Raw genomic sequence first — 22,910 nt, 5'->3', positions numbered from 1 at the left:
TCTCTCGCACCCATTCAAGCCTACGGGGCGAGAGAAAAATCGCATTGCACTCGCAGTACACCTGTGTTCGCGAGTGCAGTGCGAGAATGGCAATAGCCGGCTATGGAGGAGAGAGGGAGATAAATCCCTCCCTCGCCTACTCAGCACCGGTCCGCCCCTCCGCAGCATCGCCCCCCCGCAGCTGAGGTCCGCTCACACGATCGTACCTCAGTCGCAGGGACACTAGCATGACACTCGGCTCTGCTGTACTGCCAGAGTGAGCCGAGTGTCATGCGAGGGGATCGCAGTAATCCCCGTGTGGCCCCAGCCTCACTAATGCCATCTTCTAGCCAAGCATTCGCCGAACACGTGCTTATCAGCCTCAGTCATTTTTACGCACAACAGAAGTCCCCAATATGAATGTGGGTTTAGGGCCCCATACACACTGGACTAATGTTGGCTGAACCCACATATCTATCTATCTGGCTGGGTGGTCTACTGATGGACAGGAGAGATGTCGATTGCGTATGTTTGATTCCGAACTGCTGATCACATTGCTCTCCTGGAGTGCACCAGCTGGCCAACGTGTTAGTCCACTGCCTTCGACATGAAAAACATTGAAGAGCTCGGCCGAGGTTGAAGCAAACCTGTGTATTGGCTTGTTGGCTAAGATGGCTGCCAGCATTGTATGGCTAACAGCCATCTAATGTGTATTGGAAGCTTTAGTTTAATAGTGATTTTGGAATGACAGCCTTCCTATCTAAAAATTAGCACTGCAGATACATGGCAAGCTCAGAGCAGGCAAGGCCTTATCTATGAGAAGACACTACAGGTAGCCACTTGTAGCCCGATTTATGATACGTGGTTCAGTGTTTCATGATATTGAAGAATGCTGTGTTCTACATGGTCAGTATCACTATATTCACACCGAGTACAGGTCTATTCTGGCTACTAAGTAGGTAGGTGTTCATATTATGTTACGCATGAATCTCCTGTATCTTTGCTTTGTCCCTTTATTTTAAAAGGATTTTTGTTATCATAAATAGGTAAAATTAGCAACTTTGTCTTCTGTATCTTATTAAAAATCCTCTTTTCTTGAGAACAGAGGGACTATTTATTCTACAGTTCACTGTCTATTGCCAAGGTTACCGGCCACCTTTGCACTATATCAGAGATATCTAGTCACAAAGTTAAGGAAAGCAGCGCTTAAAAGCTTTTTGCTATAGGGCTTGTAAGCGCTGATCCAAACCTGCGCTTCCAGAGTTGTCTGACCTGTCAATCATTCAGTTTCACCCTGTCCCCGGGAAGCAGATTGTTCTCCTCCTGGAGGAATGATCATGAGAGTAACCCTTGTGTAGTACACGTGACATTTTATAGCAAAATGGGGAGAAATAAATATTTTTTGTCCATAGCTGAAATCATTGTTAGAAACTTACATACCTTTTTCCAGAGACAGTTTTGATAAATGAATGTATGTCTCGTGCAGCTATAACTGTATCAGGCGCAGACATGCATAGGGCCATGCTCAAACATAAGCTATTCGGGTCTTGTCCTAATCAGAAAGCAATAGAATTATCCCTAAAATATATTGTATAAAGAAAATCTGAGGATAGGATGGAAATTCCTACTTTCAGCACTAATATAGCTGTGAAATTAGATTTGTTTGGGCAGATTCATTTATTTGATCAGTCTAAACCAGCTGGTGAGCACACACTGTATATTGTCTTTTCTTGTTTGTTGCCTTCAGACTGTGTCTTTGCTTAAAACTCAATTTAGGTATATATATTTTATGTTTTCCTGCACAAGAGGCTTTCTCATTTTGAATTACATTGTAAGCCAATATCTTTGATACGCTTGTTGGGAAACCGTCCATTCTTTTCCTTTTATTTGTGAATAACCGTTATATCCCTGTAATATTTAGCACTGTCCACTCTCTGTTTATTGTATGTGGGATTTCCACGTCTGTCATCAGTAGAGATGGGAGAATCGATTCGCAGGACTCTGGTCTCAATCAGTCGGGTCATTAATGTTGTGACCGCTGGACAGGAGGCCTGTGAATTGCATTACCCCTGGTATTCCTTGGTCTTCTTTTGATTAGTCTGGACGGCTTGATGATATTTGGGCATCACACCGCAATGATGACGACGAGCCAGACCGGCTAATCAAAAGAAGAGCTGGGAATGGTGGGAGGTAAGGTGATTCACAAGCCCTCTGGTCCAGTGGTCACCGGTTACTGCCGATGGACCAGAGTCCTGCAAGTCATTTTTCCCATCAGTTTACTGATAAACCAGGTTTAAACCCAAATTTGCACATTTTTTTTATTTCTTTAATGTAAACCTCTAAGTAAGGTTGGGAAAAAAAATGATAGCAATAATTCTGAGCACTTTTTTCCTGTTACTATTATGTGACAACAGTGAATGTCTTTACTCTAACCCAAGCATTCCTCCCCGACTCTCCCATACACAAGAGTGCTCAGATGGTTAGCCCCCCTATATGACTCTGCTGAATCTGTTGATGCTTGTCTCTTTAAAGGTGTATTTCCATCGCAAAGATCCTATCCCAATATGTAGTAGCTGTAGAAGTAATATTATTATTAGCAACTAGGGATCTAGTAGGGCTGGGGCCACATGGGGCACTAGTGCGATGCTCGCATGACACTCTGCTCGCGCTGGCAGCACAGCAGGAGCCGAGTGTCGTGCTAGTATCCCTGCGACTGCGGTCCGACTGTGCGAGCGGACCTCAGTTGCGGGGAGCGGGCCGGCTCTCAGAAGGGGCGGGCCAGCGCTACGGAGGGGTGGACTGGCACGGAGGAGAGGAGGGAGGGATTTCTCTCCCTCTCTCCTCCATAGCCGGCTATTGCCATTCTCGCCCTGCACTCGGGTTACACCGGTGTACCGCGAGTGCAGTGCGATTTTTCTCTCGCCCCATACACTTGAATGGGTGCGAGAGAAAAGAGTCTCGCATTACAATCACTGCATGCTGCGATTGTTTTCTCGGTCCGATTAGGGCTGAGAAAATAATCGCACATGTTTGCTGACACACCGGCTAGAATTGGGCCGAGAGGAATGCGATGTTTTATCGCACTCCACTGGCACCGATTTTTTTTTCCGCCGTGTGGCTTAGGCCTAACTCTGGTATCCATGTTTATGACTACTAGCAGCAAACTGTCACTATATGAGTGTTCGTAGCCATGGATACCTAAGCTACTATAATGCCCTGCACATAAGGTTAAATGTAAAAGGATAGTAGAATTGTTCTATTTGCCTCCTTTTTTTTTTTTTTTGTGTTGTTCCAAAAAATACACAAGGGAAAGAAACACGTGTCCAACAAAACATGTGTAATTATAACAATTTTCTGGAGAAATACTTGATTTCTTTATCAATTTCAAGGGTGCCAACACTTTCAGCAATGACTGTGTGTGTGTGTGTGTGTATATGTGTGTGTGTGTATATATATATATATATATATATATATATATATAAATATAAAAAATACTACAGTTAGGGTCCTGTGCATTCCTGTTCCTGATTGAGGCATTGGGTCCTATTGATTTGTATAGAGTCTGTTTGCTGTATGGTTTTATAAAAGACGAAAAAGTCCTGTCTGCATGCTTCCATTCTGAAAATAATTAACAAATGGTAACCAGACAGACCCAATATAACTCAGGGGTTCATCTTGGGATCTGTTTAAAAGTGAAATGGAATTCAGATTCATGTTTCAAACAGAAAAGATGAATGGACACATGAACCATGCCCTAAACCTTGCATTATACCCTTTAATTAATTGATAAATACTTCTGTTATTTTATATATATTTCTTCTTCTTCTAGGTATTGATGAACGGTCTGGTACTGCCTCGTGGGCCGCAGGTGGTCAGATGAGCCCTTCCTTTGAATCAACAAGGGTAAGCATCAGGGAGCATAGTGAAGAAGCCACTATAACATCTATTGCCTACATATCCACTTATTCTAGTATAAATGATTATCTGGCCTGACATTTTATTTTTGTAGTTGTATGTGGGATGAACACATTAAAGTACTAATAGGTCCTAAGAATAAAGTAGACTCTCATGCACAACACTGCCTCCAGTCATACAGGTGTTCAGGGACTCTCAACTCCGCTTATTCAATTAAATGAGGCCTGCTTTACTCTGTGCATTGAATCGTGGCCAATGGTGCTGCAATGCAGGGAAAAACAAAAGACTAAGGCTATGTGCGCACGTTGCGTTTTTTTCCACGGAAACGCTGCGTTTTGAACTGCAGCGTTTTCAGTGCCAAATTGCATGTGTTCTGCTTCCCCAGCAAAGTCTGAGAAAGCCGAAAAATCAATGCACACACTGCGTTTGTAAATGCAGCGTTTTGGATGCCCAAAATCGCGGCGGAAAAAAAGCAGCATGTCACTTCTTTTGTACGTTGTAGCTGCGTTTTCCACCCATTGAAATCAATGATGTGGCTCAAAACGCAACCAAAATGCACTTTGACTGCATTTTTGTTGCGTTCCGCATGCTTTTTTGACAAGCAAAACGCAGGTCTTTTCAGTCACTCTCTGTCAATGTCGGTCAATCTCTGTCTGTTGATGTCGGTGAATCTCCCTCTGTCTGTCGGTCGGTCTCTTTCTCTGTCTGTTGGTCGCTCTGTCTCTCTCTGTCTCTCTCTCTCTCTCTCTCTCTCTCTCTCTCTCTCTCTTGGTGTGTGTCTCTCTCTCTCTCTCTCTCTTGGTGTGTGTCTCTCTCTCTCTGTCTCTCTCTCGGTCTGTCTCTCTCTCTCGGTCTCTCTCTGTCTGTCCCTCTCTCTCTGTCCGTCGGTCAGTCTCTCCCTCTCTCTCATACTCACCGATCCCCGATCACGGGCGCGGCGCTGCACGGCTGTCGCACTGCTCCGGCGGATTTTCCTCTTGAAAATGCCGGCCGCTCATTATTCAATCTCGTATTCCCTGCTTTCCCCGCCCACCGGCTACTATCATTGGTTGCAGTCAGACATGCCCCCACGCTGAGTGACAGCTGTCTCACTGCAACCAATCACAGCCGCAGGTGGGCGGGTCTATATTGTGCAGTAAAATAAATAAAAAAAATAATTAAAAAAAACGACGTGCGGTCCCCCCCCAATTTTGATACCAGCCAGGGTAAAGCCACACGGCTGAAGGCTGGTATTCTCAGGATGGGGAACGTCACGTTATGGGGAGCCCCCAGCCTAATAATATCAGCCAGCAGCCGCTCGGAATTGCCGCATCCATTAGATGCGACAGTCCCGGCACTCTACCCGGCTCATCCCGAATTGCCCTGGTGCGGTGGCAATCGAGGTAATAAGAAGTGAATAGCAGCAGCCCATAGCTGCCACTAAGTCCTAGGTTAATCATGGCAGGCGTCTCCTCGAGATACCTTCCATGAATAACCTGTAAGTTAAAGAAAATAATCACACACATCCAAAAAATCCTTTATTTGGAATAAAAGACAAAAAAAACACCCTCTTTCACCACTTTATTAAAATCCTCAAATACCCCTCCAGGTCCGACGTAATCCACACGAGGTCCCGCGACGCTCTCAGCTCTGCTACATGAAGCTGACAAGAGCGGTCACAGACCAGACCGCTCTCTGTCAGCTCCAACCAGCAACTGAAGTGAGCCGCACGATCAGCGATGAAGTCACAGGTGAGTTGCGGTCTCGGGTGGAGGACTTCAGCTGGTCGCGGGTAACCTGAGTGACGGCAGCGCTAATCGCGCTTCAGTCACTCAGGGGATTAGCGGTCACTGGTGAGTCCTTCACGGGTGACCGCTTATCAGGACGCCACACACAGACAGAGCCGTGGTATGACAATGAAGTCGGGTGAAGTCGATGAAATGATGATTCTCATCATTCTCATTCTCTGTGTGTGCTGTCAGCCGGCATGTAGCAGAGCTGAATTGCCGGGGGAACGCACTGTCAAAAATGCATCCAAAACGCATGCAAAATGCATGGACAAAGCATCCAAAATGCATGCGTTGTGGATGCATTTTTTTTTTACAAATGTAGTGTCCAGTCTGCCAGAGGGTGCGTTCTTTTCTGCACCGCAGAGAACGCAACGTGCGCACATACCCTAACTCTGCGTCCCCTTTATTCTCAGGATTGTGGGGGACCTATAGAACGGATTAACAGAAATCCTCAAGTCTTAGTGATATGCAATAATTTTATGAACTAGTAAAACTTATTAAAGGGCTATTCCAGAGATAATTTACTGTAAATTATTAGAGCTATCATAACTGATTTGAAATTGCTGTTTTTTAATAGAACAACATAACACTACAGTACACTGTATATATGTGCATGCATGCAAGCTAATTATAATCCCAAATCCCAAAAAGTGATGAACAGGCCTCTTACAGTCCAGATCTTTAACAGTGCGTCAAATGTTTCTTATTGGTGAAACAAAAAATCTGGCAAAGACTACCCAGGACCACTGAGCAGCTGGATTCCCACATCCCACAAGAAGGGGACAACATTCCTCTCCCAAAACGCTAGCAATTGCTCTCCTTACATCCCAGTCATTTAAAGACTTCCTGTAAACTGAGGGGATGCCACACACTGCTAGTTATCGCCTTGTCCCAAATTTTTTTGCGTTGGTGCCATTAATTTTTAAATGAGTACATTTTTTTTAAAATGAAATGGAAAAATGTCTAGCTTTTAACTTCTGATACAGTTCCTTGCGAAATTATTCGGCCCCTTTGAATTTTTCAACCATTTCCCACATTTCAGGCTTCAAACAAAAAGATAATTTAAATTTTATGGTGAAAAATCAACAAGTGGGACACAATTGTGAAGTTGATCAAAATTTATTGCTTATTTTAAACTTTTTAAAAAAATAATTAACTGAAAATTGTGGCGTTCAATCATATTAGTCCCCTTTAAGTTAATACTTTGTAGCGCCACCTTTTGCTGCGATTACAGCTGCAAGTCGCTTGGGGTATGTGTCTGTCAGTTTTGCACATTGAGAGACTGAAATTCTTGCCCATTCTTCTTTTGTAAACAGCTGGAGCTGAGTGAGGTTGGATGGAGAGCGTTTGTGAACAACAGTTTTAAGCTCTTTCCACAGGTTCTCGATTGGATTCAGGTTTGGACTTTGACTTGGCCATTCTAACACCTGGATACATCTATGTGTGAACCATTCCATTTTAGATTTTGCTTTGTTTGGGATCATTGTCTAGTTGGAAGACAAATTTCCGTCCCAGTCCCAGGTCTTTTGCAGACTCCAACAGGTTTTCTTCAAGAATGGTCCTGTATTTTGCTCCACCCATCTTTCCATCAATTTTAACCATCTTCCCTGTCCCTGCTGAAGAAAAGCAGGCCCAAACAATGATGTTGCCACCACCATGTTTGACAGTGGGGATGGTGTGTTCAGGGTGATGAGCTGTGTTGCTTTTACGCCAAACATATCGTTTGGCATTGTGCCCAAATAGTTCGATTTTGGTTTCATCTGACCAGAGCACCTTCTTCCACATGTTAAGTGTGTCTACCAGGTGGCTTGTGGCAAACTTTAAATGTCACTTTTTATGGATATCTTTGAGAAATGTCTTTCTTCTTGCCACTCTTCCATAAAGGCCAGATTTGTGCAGTGTACGACTGATTGTTGTCCTATGGATAGACTCTCCCACCTCAGCTGTAGATCTCTGTAGTTCATCCAGAGGGATCATGGGCCTCTTGGCTGCATCTCTGATCAGTCTTCTCCTTGTTTGAGATGACAGCTTTGAGGGACGGCTGGGTCTTGGTAGACTTATAGTGGTATGATACTCCTTCCATTTCAATATGATCGCTTGCACAGTGCTTCTTGGGATGTTTAAAGTTGTAGAAATCTTTTTGTAACCAAATCCGGCTTTAAACTTCTCCACAACAGTATCACGGACCTGCCTGTTGTGTTCATTGGTCTTCATGATGCTATCTGCACTTTAAACAGAACACGGAGACTATCACAGAGCAGGTGCATTTATACGGAGACTTGATTATACACAGGTGGATTATATTTATCATCATCAGTCATTTAGGACAACATTGGATCATTCAGAGATCCTCAATGAACTTCTGAAGTGAGTTTGCTGCACTGAAAGTAAAGGGGACGAATAATATTGCACACTCCAATTTTGTGTTTTTTTATTTTTTAAAAAAAGTTTAAAATTAGCAATAAATTCCGTTCAACTTCACAATTGTGTGCCACTTGTTGATTCTTCACCATAAAAATTTTAATTTTTATCTTTTGTTTGAAGCCTGAAATGTGGGAAAAGGTTTAAAAAAATAAAGGGGGCCGAATACTTTCGCAAGGCACTGTATGTGACATGTTTTGTAGTGAATAAAATATGGCTGTAAAGACTTCTGAATCATTGCATTTTTGTTTTCTATACATTTTACTCAGCATCACAACCAATTTTTTTTTTTTTTTTTTTTTTTTTTTTTTTGAAATTGTGCTTGTATGTTAACCCCTTCTTAACATATGACACACCCCATACGTCATGGTTGTTAAGGGCTGGTGCATTGCAATGGATTATACCAGTGATCAATGTAAAAAGTTAAAGGGAACCTGTCAGGTAGAATATGCACCCAGAACAACGAGCAGTTCTGGGTGCATATTACTAATCCCTGCCTAACCGTCCCTGTATATACGGTACTAGTATAGATAAAGGGATCTTTAGAAAAAAAAAATTCTAAATATCTTTATGATATGCTGATGAGCGCAGGGACTAGTCCTAAGGGCGTTAGTTCCTGTGATCTTTCTGCCCTCATAGCATGTTAGCACGCCCACAGGGGTGTACGAACATGCTATTCCATGAAGTATCATCAGCGGTGCGGCACATAGCTGGGTTGTCTTTTCTGAATGCAGGGCACTTCCAGTCATGTGCAGTAGACCTCTCTGAAGCCGGGACACGTACACCTGGCTTCGTACTGCGCATGAGTGGAAGTGCGGTCACAGCGAACACAAGTACGCGCATCACCACTGGTGATTCTGCATTGAATAGTATGTTAGCATTTCCTTGTGGGCGTGCTAACATGTTAAGAGGGTGGAATGAGTGCAGGAACTAACTCCCTTTAGACTAGTCCTTAGCATATCATAAAAGATCTTAAGAAATACTCCCTTTATCTATGCTAGTGTATACAGGGACAGTTAGGCAGGGATTCGCAATATGCATCCAGTACTGCTCATGGTTCTGGGTGCAAATTTCACCTGACAGGTTCCCTTTCTGGGACATTAAAGGGAACCTATGTAAAAAAAAAAAAAAAAAATTAAATCAAATTATTTTCTAAAAATATATGCTCCAAAAATTAAATGGTGCTCATTCCCTCCCTATGGGGTATTACCACAATCAGGAGAAAGTGTGTAAGACATTATGGGGCCCTTTTTTTTTTCTTTTTTTTTTTTCTTATTCCCCTTGTGAAAATTGAAAATCTTGGGTTTAAGCTCCATTTTAGTGTTAAAAATGTAATCCTGTTTTCTTCACCACACAATAGTAAAAAAAATTTGTGACACATGTCAAAGCTCACTGCAACCGCATATGAATTCATTGAGGGGTGCAGTTTGGAAAATGGGGTGACTTGTCGGGGATTTCTGCTGTTCTGGCACCTCTGACATGGCACCTTCGAATATTTTTTTCTGAAATCTATATAGCGCTCCATCTCTTCTTTGCTTTTGGACTTTACATCAAAAGTAGTTCACGATTACATGGAGGGTATTTGTTGACTCAGGAAAATGACACAAACTTCATGGTCCGTTTTTTTCGTATTAGCAATATGCACCCAGAACTGCTCGTGGTTATGGGTGCATATTGGACCTGACAGGTTCCCTTTAAGTCCCCAAGTCGGGGACTTAACTTTGAAAGGTCCTCGAAAAAAGTTAAAGTGGTTAAATGTTGTTCCCTCGGAATGTAATAAGCAAGCTGTGCATCTGGCTAGCCATAATGTACTGTTAAGTCACGGGACCAAAGTGAAGGGCCTAGTAAAATAGCACACCCTCAAGGCTCAAATATAACAATAGAAGCCTGGGGATCATATACTTATGAAGGCTCACATAGAGGAGTGTAAAGTCCTTGCTAAGTGGCAGGGACCAAATGAAGTAATGGTGCCTAACTCCCGCCTTTGGGGAGCGGGAGGGTATGTAGCAAAGCCAGGTAGGACTGAGTTAATTCCGACCTCTATATGATCTGTTTAGAGGAAAGTGCCTAGTTTGTACTAGAACCAGTATCAGTATCTCAAGCTGTGAGTTGTCACTACCAGAGGTACACAATTATTTTCCTTTTTTTTTTTTTTTTTGTTTTTTCCCCTTTATTGAAATAATTGACTTTTAGGGATCCTTGTGGCTCTACTGATCTAATCATTAATGGAGGTCGAGTGGTAACTGTGGTTTAAAAATGTCTTTTTAAGATGGGTTCAGTGTTCATTCCTGTCCATTGGGCTGGAACCCATACAATTATATCTAAGGGCCTGCCTGGCTGTAGACAATGGACTTTTTACTCTGTTTCGGGTAGAAGCTGTCCCATCTGAGGTGTGTGGGTCGATCAATTGGTTTCAGATACACCTATGTGATCTGTTATTGAATTTTAGAAGTTCTTGTTCAGACTCAGTCTAGACTATTAAGATGTCATTGATTTTAATGGAAATAAGCCAAGAGTTTGATGCAGAAGGATGCTAAAAGTCATTTCCAGTTTAGCCATGAAAAGGTTGGCATATTGAGGTGCTATTTTGTTGCCCATAGCAGTTCCGATGCGTTATAGATACAGCGCGACGAAAGAAAAGTTGTGCGAGGATAAATTTGGTGACTCTTAATACAGACTCAGAAGAGATCACATTAGCTTCAAGAAACATTTGGCAGCTGGTTAGTCCATCGTCATGTGGAATGTTAGAGTATAGGGATTCCACATCCATTGTGGCTAAGAGGGCACTCTTGGGGAGAAGGTGAAAAGAGCGGTGATCCTGTGCAGACCTGTGTAGGGACCTTTTTATAAACGGGTCCACACCTGTGGGGTCTGTTTATTTTTCCGTTATGCTAGAGAAAGACTGTTTGTTCCATTTTACCTGGAATTTTTATGATCTTTAATGAAACCTGCTTCCACCAAGAGACTTTGTGTGAATGCTTCCCTGGTGCTGGAAAGCAAGTAGAATCCCTGCAGTGGTTATAGGGTTAACCGATTTAAAGTTCGTAGACAGCTGTATATTTTTACTTATTATTTTGGAGGTCTTTTAAATCCACGACTTGAAGTATTTTCTTTTTTGGTTTTGCAATAGTTTATAAATGGCTGTATACAACAATAACTTGTAAGATGTTATGTTTATAGTGGTTTTGTTGTTTGTCGTCTCCAATGTCATGTTCTTGTGCCATAAGTTCCTGTTTGCTGCATTTAGTAGGGTTTTTTTCCATTTTCTTCAGGGTACTTCTTGGTTGTAATTGACTTTCTATAGTGCCGAAAACATTTGCAGATGTGTTTATCATTGCTTAATCTAAATACACAGTTCTTCTTTTGTTAATGCTTGGTCATGGACCACCCACGGGCAGCAAGTATTTGTGCGTATGTGTTTTTTGGTTACGTATATCAAGCAACCTAAAGAAACAATTGTAGACTTGCCCGTGCACATAAGCTTTACTATTTACCATGTATTCTGGAAAACCTCCTAATATGCACTTCAAACATGAACATAGGACCCCATGAGGTGTATATATTTATATCATGGCAAGCATTAAAGATAGAGACAAATGCATGAAAGTGGAATATCACCCATCTGCTCTAATGGTATCCAGTGGATATGCTCTGAAAAGATCATGATGTAGTCATTAAATAGAACCTGTCATTAGATCCATGCTGCCTGCACCTTGGGCAGCATTAATCGTACCTGGTTGCAGTCACACAGCTAGGCACGGAGTTCCTCCAATGCTGCAGAATTTCAGAGAAAACATACCGTAGTTTTCAAAGGGATTATAGGGAGACCTCTGACTAGACTGGTGCGGCCCAGAGTTGGCATGTCTCCTCACCAATCTTGTTGATTTGACAAGTCTTTATGTGCACACAAGCGAGACATCTGTCAATTAACTGGAGCAATGGGTGGACAAGGCAGCGGGGATCACACCAAAGTAATTTTCAGCTCTCCCTATAGTCCCCACAGGCTTTTCAAAATGTTTTTTTTCCTGAAACACTGCAGCATTTATGCTGCCCATGGTGTGTGTGTGTGTGTGTGTGTGTGTATATAGTATATGTATGTGTGTATGTACTCTGAAGATCAAAATTAGAGAACAATGTATGATCACTTGCATTTTTCAGAAATAATGTACTCTTTATTGCTCAACACTTGAAGCTTTTTTGTAAGAGGTACACCATGCCACTAGAACAGTGTTTTACAAAAGATCCAAAGTTTTTTAACATTTAAACCTTTATTTTGCCCAAAACGTGATGATCATATTTAGAGAACAACAATGACTGTAGCACAGAGAAAGATTATAACAAAATTTTCCGAAGGGAACAACAGTCACCAATCAGTAGGGAGTGTACTGGCCTTTGCTTTGAATGACTTCACATCTGCGGCCACAGGGCATCACTAGTCTCTCACACTGCTCCGGTGTGATTTTGGTCCACTCTTCTTCCCGTCTCTTCCACAGTTTTTTTGACTGCTGTGGGTTTCTTGGCCATAACATAGTCAGAAAGGATATTCCAGAGGTTTTCTTTTGGGTTTAGATCAGGACTCTGGGCTGGCCATTTTATTGGTTCAATGTTTTCTGGTTCATGGAAATGCTTTTCTCATTTTTCTGTGTGACAGGGAGCATTGTAATGCATGAAAAGTACTGGTTGATTTAGTGATGAACGTAAGTAAGGAACCACGTATTGTTGAAGAAGGTACTGATACACACTTGCATTCACTCTGCCATGTAGCTGTATAACAGGTCCAAGTTCTGCTGCAGAAAATATCCCCAAACCATGACACTTGCTCCCCCAGCTTTCCTTGACTTTTTAACACACTTTGGGCTCAGTCTTTCCCCAGTTTCTCGACCAACATAATGTTTCCCATCAGACCCAAATAAATTTAATTAAACTTTCATCACTAAAATGAAACGTGGGCCACTTCTCCTTTGTCCGCACAACATGCTCCTCACGAAAGGTGAGTCTAGCCTTTTGATTTTTTTCTGCTAATTAGAGGTTTGGTCACTGTAGAGTGGGCTTTCAGTCCAAATGCTCTTAAACGTCGTGACACTGTATAACGAGACAGATCCTTAACCTGTTCAGTGCTGAACTTTCAAGCAATTCCAGCTGCCTGTGTTGAAACATTTACCTCCTCATTTCACCTCATTATCCTGTCCACTCTTGCATTGGTCTTTCGAGAGTGACCATATATGTATGTGTATATAATATATATGTAAAAAATTTAAATAGATGGTTATTTTCTCTATCCATTTCCTTTTTAAGTATATTTTGGAAGCTGTTCTAGTATATACTTTAAAAGAGGGTAAAAAGCATAATGTTTTTCACAAACGTTTACTACCATGATATAAAAAATGTGTAACATTGATATGTCCCAAGGTCGTTCTTGGCTTTTACTTTTTCTTAATCTCGCAGTGGTTTCCACTATGCATTACATCCAAGAGGGCCTGTTTGGGAACTTGTGGAAATCACCATGTATAGGACTTGGATAAATAAACCCATTCTGAAGAAGGATATGCAGAACTTTACGAGCTCTTCTGGAAACCTATGTGTATAAACTGTAGACATGGTGGGAATGTGTTTGACTTTTTGCTTCCTGCTGTGAATAATAAAAAAACCTCTCGCCCTGAGAAGTCTTCACTATTCTAACCTAACAACATCTGTTTTATGGTCTGAGACTGTGACTGTATCTTCGAGAATTAGAAGCACTTGGATGTAAAGATCTGTCCTTTAACACTAGAAGTCCCGGAGAGGGGTCATTTAACATTTCTACCATTGGAACCCTATGGAGCTCAACATTTCTGGGACTTCTAGTGTTAAAGGAAGTCTGACAGTACAGACTTTCAGAATTTATTTTATTTTTGCCGGGTTTTTTTAAAGTCTGTTTTCTTTTTGTGTCTTGCGGTATACGTTGCCATTTTTTGCACCCCGATTTTTCAAAATTGCCCACACGGATTGTGATTTTTATGCACAGTAGAGTGTGCTTGTTTTTCTTTAACCTTTATTGCAACCTTTTAGCGCCAAAAGTCAAATGTTGTGAAAATTGTTGTAAAAATGTCTTAAAAAAAATAGTTTGAAACAAAATCACTCTAGGGAAAGAAACTCTAGCGCAGCGCCACCTATTGGAAGTAGCGATCCTAAAAGTCAAAAGTGGATTTTTAACAATCCTTTGCATATGACTTAGGATTTATGCCAGATTAGAATCCCAATTTGCAGACACGGTGTTTCGGGGTGCTTGCCCCTCGTCAGTGCAAAGTATGGGGTGTCTGATCTGGCTCATGAGAAGCTATGTGGGGACCAAGGGGGAACACTATTCTCCTTAAGGAGACTTTGCAAGCCACTCTGGCTGCCAGTAAGGGGACTTATAGCTGCAATGCCCCTCTGGGAAATATTCAAATTGTCAATATTCAAATATTCAATTGGCGCTGCGCTAGAGTTTGTCTCCTTTCCTGGAGAGACAATTTGAATATTTCCCAGTGGGGCATTGCAGCTATAAGTCCCCTTATTGGCAGCCAGACTGGCTTGCAAAGTCTCCTTAAGGAGAATAGTGTTCCCCTCTAGGGAAAGACTAAGAGTTCATTTGCAAAAATAATTTCCGATTTTTCGAAAGTTGCAAATGATCACTGAAAAACCCTAATCCCACCAACAATGGCAAACTCCTCCCCCCCCCACAGACGAAGATACAGTCTCAGACCATGAGGTGTACTTATTAGGGTGCTCAGTGCACCCTCTGTGTGGTCCAGAGCCTTTGCACCATTCCACCCAGTACTGTTGTATGTTCCCACCTCCCTCGCTGGTGATGATCTGCGCTTTATCTATAGACTGGTGCTGTCCCCAGGAAAGCCAGCACTATAAATCACCCGTGAGGGGCCCAGGAAGTGTAAAACCAGTGGCCACAGTAATGCACTTGACTAGAATAAAGCTTTGCTCACCGTAATAGGGTGCTCAGGAGAAAAATCTGATAATAATAAAGTAAAAAACTCCAGCACTCAAAATTTATTGCAATTCTTTTAATTTTGGCTTTTTATTTCCATTTCATAGGAGTAACATTCAAAAAAACGTTTTCGGCTATTCGCCTTCTTCAATTTTGTTACTCTATAGCATCAGAGGGTACATATATACTGGACTCACAGCAACCTTTAGGGTATATTCAGAGAAAAGATATTCTTTCTGTTTCATCAGTGGTCAGCAAAGGAGTGAGTTTGCTGACCACTGATGAAACAGAAAGAATATCTTTTCTCTGAATATACCCTAAAGGTTGCTGTGAGTCCAGTATATATGTATCCTCTGATGCTATAGAGTAACAAAATTGAAGAAGGCGAATAGCCGAAAACGTTTTTTTGAATGTTACTCCTATGAAATGGAAATAAAAAGCCAAAATTAAAAGAATTGCAATAAATTTTGAGTGCCGGAGTTTTTTACTTTACAGTAATGCACTTGGCTTCTTGTCCACTCCAAGGCTGCCTAATTAGAGTATTTGATTAACCTTCAGCTTCTCCAGAACAGAGGCAGCGATTAGACATGCACACAACATTTTTTTTCACGCAGGCGAAACAGTCTGGTTTTCAAAGAGGATTCATTTACTGAGCGCTTTTATGTCATTTTTAAACAACCGCAGTTTTTTGAGCCATTCCTCTGCCTTCTACTGTGAAGTATATACAGTCATATGAAAAAGTTTGGGCACCCCTATTAATGTTAACCTTTTTTCTTTATAACAATTTGGGTTTTTGCAACAGCTATTTCAGCTTCATATATCTAATAACTGATGGAGTGAGTAATATTTATGGATTGAAATGAGGTTTATTGTACTAACAGAAAATGTGCAATCCGCATTTAAACAAAATTTGACCGGTGCAAAAGTATGGGCACCTCAACATAAAAGTGACATTAATATTTTGAAGATCCTCCTTTTGCAAAAATAACAGCCTCTAGTCGCTTCCTGTAGCTGTTAATGATTTCCTGGATCCTGGATGAAGGTATATTTGACTATTCCTGTTTACAAAACAATTCCAGTTCAGTTAAGTTGATGGTCGCCGAGCATGGACAGCGTGCTTCAAATCATCCCACAGATTTTTAATGATATTCAGGTCTGGGGACTGGGATGGCCATTCCAGAACATTGTAATTGTTCCTCTGCATGAATGCCTGAGTAGATTTGGAGCTGTGTTTTGGATCATTGTCTTGCTGAAATATCCATCCCCTGCGTAACTTCAACTTCGTCACTGATTCTTGCGCATTATTGTCAAGAATCTGCTAATACTGAGTTGAATCCATGCGACCCTCAACTTTAACAAGATTCCCGGTGCCGGCATTGGCCACACAGCCCCAAAGCATGACCTCCACCAAATTTTACTGTGGGTAGCAAGTGCTTTTCTTGGAATGCCGTGTTTTTTTTTGCCTCCATGCATAACTCCTTTTTGTATGACCAAACAACTCAATCTTTGTTTCATGAGTCCACATGACCTTCTTCCAAAATGTAACTGGCTTGTCCAAATGTGCTTTTGTATACCTCAGGCGACTCGGTTTGTGGCGTGCTTGCAGAAACGGCTTCTTTTGTATCACTCTCCCATACAGCTTCTCCTTGTGCAACGTGCGCTGTATTGTTGACCGATGCACAGTGACACCATCTGCAGCAAGATGATGCTGCAGGTCTTTGGAGGTGGTCTGTGGATTGTCCTTGACTGTTCTCACCATTCTTCTTCTCTGCCTTTCTGATATTTTTCTTGGCCTGCCACTTCTGGGCTTAACAAGAACTGTACCTGTGTTCTTCCATTTCCTTACTATGTTCCTCACAGTGGAAACTGACAGTTTAAATCTCTGAGACAACTTTTTGTATCCTTCCCCAGAACAACTATGTTGAATAATCTTTGTTTCTTTGTCGCTCCATTGGGAGACCCAGACAATTGGGTGTATAGCTTCTGCCTCCGGAGGCCACACAAAGTATTACACTAAAAGTGTAAAGCCCCTCCCCTTCTGCCTATACACCCCCCGTGCATCACGGGCTCCTCAGTTTTTATGCTTTGTGCGAAGGAGGCATACATCCACGCATAGCTCCACATCTTAGTCAGCAGCAGCTGCTGACTATGTCGGATGGAAGAAAAGAGGGCCCATAACAGGGCCCCCAGCATGCTCCCTTCTCACCCCACTCTGGTCGGCGGTGTTGTTAAGGTTGAGGTACCCATTGCGGGTACATAGGCAGGCGCCACATGCTGTTTTCCTTCCCCATCCCTTAAGGGCTCTGGGTGAAGTGGGATCCTAATCGGTCTCCAGGCACTGGGACCGTGCTCCCTCCACAGCCCCTGGGGAATCTGCTGGACAGGAGCCGGGTATCGTCAGGGACAAGGCCCTGCTACTGTGAGGTACTCTGTGTCCCCTGGTGGGACCGCGCATGGAGCGCTTGTGCCATACACACTGCAGCACTGCTGGGTGTGTTAGTGCGCCGGGGACTACTGCGCCGACCGCGCTTATTTGCCGGCCGCGCTTATAACTTTAGTCCCCGGCTTTTGCGGCCTAGTATCGCATATTCCCGCCCCAGGCCTGCTAGTCAGGGGAAGGGCGGGACGCTGCACAGGACGTCAGCGCTGAGGGCTGGAGCATACTTTGTATCCTCCTCCCCCCTCACTGAGCACCGTGGGGCACCAGATTCCCGCACTTTCTAGGGCACGCCCACGGCCCCCTCCTCCCCACAGAACGACGGCAGCCATTCCTGTCAGCACTTCTGACGCTGGACAGGAGAGACAACACGGCTCTGGGAGGCCCAGGCAGGGAATCTGGTGATCACACAACCGCTTTGAGCGGTCGGTAAGCAGCACCTGAGGTGCTGGCCCCACTGAGTGCCGAAGTGTACATATATATATATATATATATATGCTTATATGCTATACATTTACACTGTACGGTCGCACTGTTGATTTTTGGCTATATACCCTCCTGGATTGTACTCAGAGGAGACAACAGCATGTCGTCCGCAAAAAGCAAGGGTGCCAAAGCACAGGCTTACTTTGCAACCTGTACCTCATGTGCGGCTATACTACCGGCAGGTTCCACCGACCCTCATTGTGTGCAATGCTCGGCCCCTGTGGCACTTACTCAGCCGGAGCCTCTGCTACTGGTGGCCCAGGTGGAACCACCTGCTACCACTGTCCAGGTGACAGGGACGGAGTTTGCAGTATTTGCTGACAAACTGTCTGAGAGTATGGATAAATGGTCTGCTAAGATACTAGAAGCCTTGCAGTCCAGACCGGTGACTCAGGCCCCGGGCACTGTTGACTCATTGACCCCAGGCCCCCCTCAGTTAGAGCAGCAAAGTGCTCCTGGGGTGACTCATAGGTCCCAGAGTGAGGTCTCTGACACGGACCGCAGTCCCAGGCCGCCTAAGCGGGCTCGCTGGGAAATTCCCTCGACTTCATCACACTGTTCAGGGTCTCAGCAGGAGGACTCTCTGGATGATGAAGCGGAGGTAGCAGATCAGGATTCTGATCCTGAGGCCGCTCTCAACCTAGATACACCTGAAGGTGACGCCATAGTGAATGACCTTTATAGCGACCATCAATCAGGTGTTGGATATTTCTCCCCCAGCTCCTCCAATTGAGGAGTCAGCTTCTCAGCAGGAGAAATTCCGTTTCAGGTTTCCCAACCGTACAATGAGTACGTTTCTGGATCACTCTGACTTCAGAGAGGCAGTCCAGAAACACTGAGCTTGTCCAGATAAGCGTTTTTCCAAGCGCCTTAAGGATACGCGTTATCCCTTCCCCCCTGACGTTGTCAAGGGCTGGGCTCAGTGTCCCAAGGTGGATCCTCCAGTCTCCAGACTGGCGGCTAGATCCATAGTTGCAGTGGAAGATGGGGCTTCACTCAAAGATGCCACTGACAGACAGATGGAGCTCTGGTTGAAATCCATCTATGAAGCTATCGGCGCGTCTTTTGCTCCAGCATTCGCAGCCGTATGGGCACTCCAAGCTATCTCAGCTTGTCACGCGCAGATTAATGCAGTCACACGTACGTCTGCTCCGCAAGTGGTGTCCTTAACCTCTCAGGCGTCGGCGTTTGCGTCCTACGCCATTAATGCTGTCCTGGACTCTGCGAGCCGTACGGCGGTAGCATCCGCCAATTCGGTGGCAGTACACAGGGCCATGTGGCTACGTGAATGGAAGGCAGACTCTGCTTCCAAAAAGTTCTTAACCGGTTTGCCATTTTCTGGCGACCGCCTGTTTGGTGAGCGATTGGATGAAATCATTAAACAATCCAAGGGAAAGGACTCATCCTTACCCCAGTCCAAACCAAACAGACCTCAACAACGGAAGGTGCAATCGAGGTTTCGGTCCTTTCGGTCCGCGGGCAGGTCTCAATTCTCCTCGTCCAAAAGGCCTCAGAAGGATCAGAGGAACTCCGATTCATGGCGGTCTAAGTCACGTCCTAAAAAGACCGCCGGAGGAACCGCTCCCAAAGCGGCCTCCTCATGACTTTCGGCCTCCTCACACCGCATCCTCGGTCGGTGGCAGGCTTTCCCGCTTTTGCGACGCCTGGCTGCCACAGGTAAAAGACCGTTGGGTGAGAGACATTCTGTCTCACGGTTACAGGATAGAGTTCAGCTCTCGTCCTCCGACTCGATTCTTCAGAACATCTCCGCCCCCCGAGCGAGCCGATGCTCTTCTTCAGGCGGTGTGCACTCTGAAGGCAGAAGGAGTGGTGATCCCTGTTCCTTTTCAGCAACAGGGTCACGGTTTTTACTCCAACTTGTTCGTGGTGCCGAAAAAGGACGGATCCTTCCGTCCTGTTCTGGACCTAAAACTGCTCAACAAACACGTAAAAACCAGGCGGTTCCGGATGGAATCCCTCCGCTCCGTCATCGCCTCAATGTCCCAAGGAGATTTCCTAGCATCAATCGACATCAAAGATGCTTATCTCCAGGTACCGATTGCACCAGAGCATCAGCGCTTCCTGCGTTTCGCCATAGGGGACGAACACCTTCAGTTCGTGGCACTGCCTTTCGGCCTGGCGACAGCCCCACGGGTCTTCACCAAGGTCATGGCAACAGTAGTAGCAGTTCTGCACTCTCAAGGACACTCGGTGATCCCTTACTTAGACGATCTGCTTGTCAAGGCACCCTCTCAAGTGGCATGCCAACACAGCCTGAACATTGCTCTGGAGACTCTCCAGAGTTTCGGGTGGATCATCAATTTTCCAAAGTCAAATCTGACACCGGCCCAATCACTGACATATCTTGGCATGGAGTTTCATACTCTCTCAGCGATAGTGAAGCTTCCGCTGGACAAACAGCGTTCACTACAGACAGGGGTGCAATCTCTCCTTCAAGGTCAGTCACACCCCCTGAGGCGCCTCATGCACTTCCTAGGGAAGATGGTAGCAGCAATGGAGGCAGTTCCTTTTGCGCAGTTTCATCTGCGTCCACTTCAATGGGACATTCTCCGCAAATGGGACAGGAAGTCGACGTCCCTCGACAGGAACGTCTCCCTTTCTCGGGCAGCCAAGGCTTCCCTTCAGTGGTGGCTTATTCCCACTTCTCTGTCGAAGGGGAAATCCTTCCTGCCCCCATCCTGGGCTGTGGTCACAACGGACGCGAGTCTGTCAGGGTGGGGAGCGGTCTTTCTCCACCACAGGGCTCAGGGTACTTGGACTCAGCCAGAGTCCTCCCTTCAGATCAATGTTCTGGAGATAAGGGCAGTGTATCTAGCCCTAAAGGCGTTCCAGCCGTGGCTGGAAGGCAAGCAGATCCGAATTCAGTCGGACAACTCCACAGCGGTGGCATACATCAACCACCAAGGCGGAACACGCAGTCGGCAAGCCTTCCAGGAAGTCCGGCGGATTCTGCTATGGGTGGAAGCCACAGCCTCCACCATATCCGCCGTTCACATCCCGGGCGTAGAAAACTGGGAAGCAGACTTTCTCAGTCGCCAGGGCATGGACGCAGGGGAATGGTCCCTTCACCCGGACGTGTTTCAAGAGATCTGTTGCCGCTGGGGGATGCCGGACGTCGACCTAATGGCGTCCCGGCACAACAACAAGGTCCCGACATTCATGGCACGGTCTCAAGATCACAGAGCTCTGGCGGCAGACGCCTTAGTTCAGGATTGGTCGCAGTTTCAACTCCCTTATGTGTTTCCTCCTCTGGCACTGTTGCCCAGAGTGTTACGCAAGATCAGGTCCGACTGCCGCCGCGCCATCGTCGTCGCTCCAGACTGGCCGAGGAGGTCGTGGTACCCGGATCTGTGGCATCTCACGGTGGGCCAACCGTGGGCACTACCAGACCGACCAGACTTGCTGTCTCAAGGGCCGTTTTTCCATCTGAATTCTGCGGCCCTCAACCTGACTGTGTGGCCATTGAGTACTGGATCCTAGCGTCTTCAGGGTTATCTCAAGAGGTCATTGCCACTATGAGACAGGCTAGGAAACCAACGTCCGCCAAGATCTACCACAGGACGTGGAGGATATTCTTATCTTGGTGCTCTGATCAGGGTTTTTCTCCCTGGCCATTTGCCTTGCCCGCCTTTCTTTCCTTCCTTCAATCCGGATTGGAAAAAGGTTTGTCGCTCGGTTTCCTTAAGGGACAAGTCTCAGCGCTCTCTGTGTTTTTTCAGAAGCGCCTAGCCAGACTTTCACAGGTACGCACGTTCCTGCAGGGGGTTTCTCACATAGTCCCTCCTTTCAAGCGGCCGTTAGAACCCTGGGATCTGAACAGGGTGCTGATGGCTCTTCAGAGACCACCTTTCGAGCCAATGAAGGATATTTCTCTCTCACGCCTTTCGCAGAAAGTGGTCTTCCTAGTAGCAGTCACATCACTTCGGAGAGTGTCTGAGCTAGCAGCGCTGTCATGCAAAGCCCCTTTCCTGGTTTTTCACCAGGACAAGGTGGTTCTGCGTCCGGTTCCGGAATTTCTCCCTAAGGTGGTATCCCCCTTTCATCTCAATCAGGATATCTCCTTACCCTCTTTTTGTCCTCATCCAGTTCACCAATGTGAAAGGGATTTGCACTTGTTAGATCTGGTGAGACCACTCAGACTCTACATTTCTCGTACGGCGCCCCTGCGCCGCTCGGATGCACTCTTTGTCCTTGTCGCTGGCCAGCGTAAAGGGTCACAGGCTTCCAAATCAACTCTGGCTCGGTGGATCAAGGAACCAATTCTCGAAGCTTACCGATCTTCTGGGCTTCCGGTTCCCTCAGGGCTGAAGGCCCATTCTACCAGAGCCGTGGGTGCGTCCGGGGCTTTGCGGCACCAGGCTACGGCGCAGCAGGTGTGTCAGGCAGCTACCTGGTCGAGCCTGCACACTTTCACAAAACACTATCAGGTGCATACCTATGCTTCGGCAGATGCCAGCCTAGGTAGGCGAGTCCTTCAGGCGGCGGTGGCCCACCTGTAGGAAGGGGCCGTTTTACGGTTCTATTACGAGGTTTTATTTTACCCACCCAGGGACTGCTTTTGGACGTCCCAATTGTCTGGGTCTCCCAATGGAGCGACAAAGAAGAAGGGAATTTTGTTTACTTACCGTAAATTCCTTTTCTTCTAGCTCCAATTGGGAGACCCAGCACCCGCCCCTGTTCCCTTCGGGCTGTTGTTATTTGTGTACACATGTTGTTCATGTTGAATGGTTTTCAGTTCTCCGAAATTCCTTCGGATTGAATTTACTTTAGACCAACTTATAAGTTTTCCTCCTTCTTGCTTTTGCACCAAAACTGAGGAGCCCGTGATGCACGGGGGGTGTATAGGCAGAAGGGGAGGGGCTTTACACTTTTAAGTGTAATACTTTGTGTGGCCTCCGGAGGCAGAAGCTATACACCC

At 45.1% G+C, this 22,910-nt stretch overlaps 1 protein-coding gene across 6 annotated transcripts in view; it reads left to right on the top strand.

Moving 5' to 3' along the window:
• Nucleotides 1-22,910, top strand: part of TCF12 (transcription factor 12) — a 296,535-nt gene that overhangs the window by 71,471 nt on the left and 202,154 nt on the right. For all 6 annotated transcript variants that reach the window (XM_075345740.1, XM_075345737.1, XM_075345736.1 and 3 more), the window contains exon 4: nucleotides 3,809-3,882. In XM_075345740.1, the coding sequence (XP_075201855.1) occupies nucleotides 3,809-3,882 (74 nt within the window). The remainder of the gene's footprint in view (nucleotides 1-3,808; nucleotides 3,883-22,910) is intronic.

Source organism: Anomaloglossus baeobatrachus, chromosome 4, assembly GCF_048569485.1.
Source record: "Anomaloglossus baeobatrachus isolate aAnoBae1 chromosome 4, aAnoBae1.hap1, whole genome shotgun sequence".
Classification (NCBI taxonomy): Eukaryota; Metazoa; Chordata; class Amphibia; order Anura; family Aromobatidae; genus Anomaloglossus; species Anomaloglossus baeobatrachus.
This window is presented reverse-complemented; position numbering and strand designations above follow the sequence as displayed.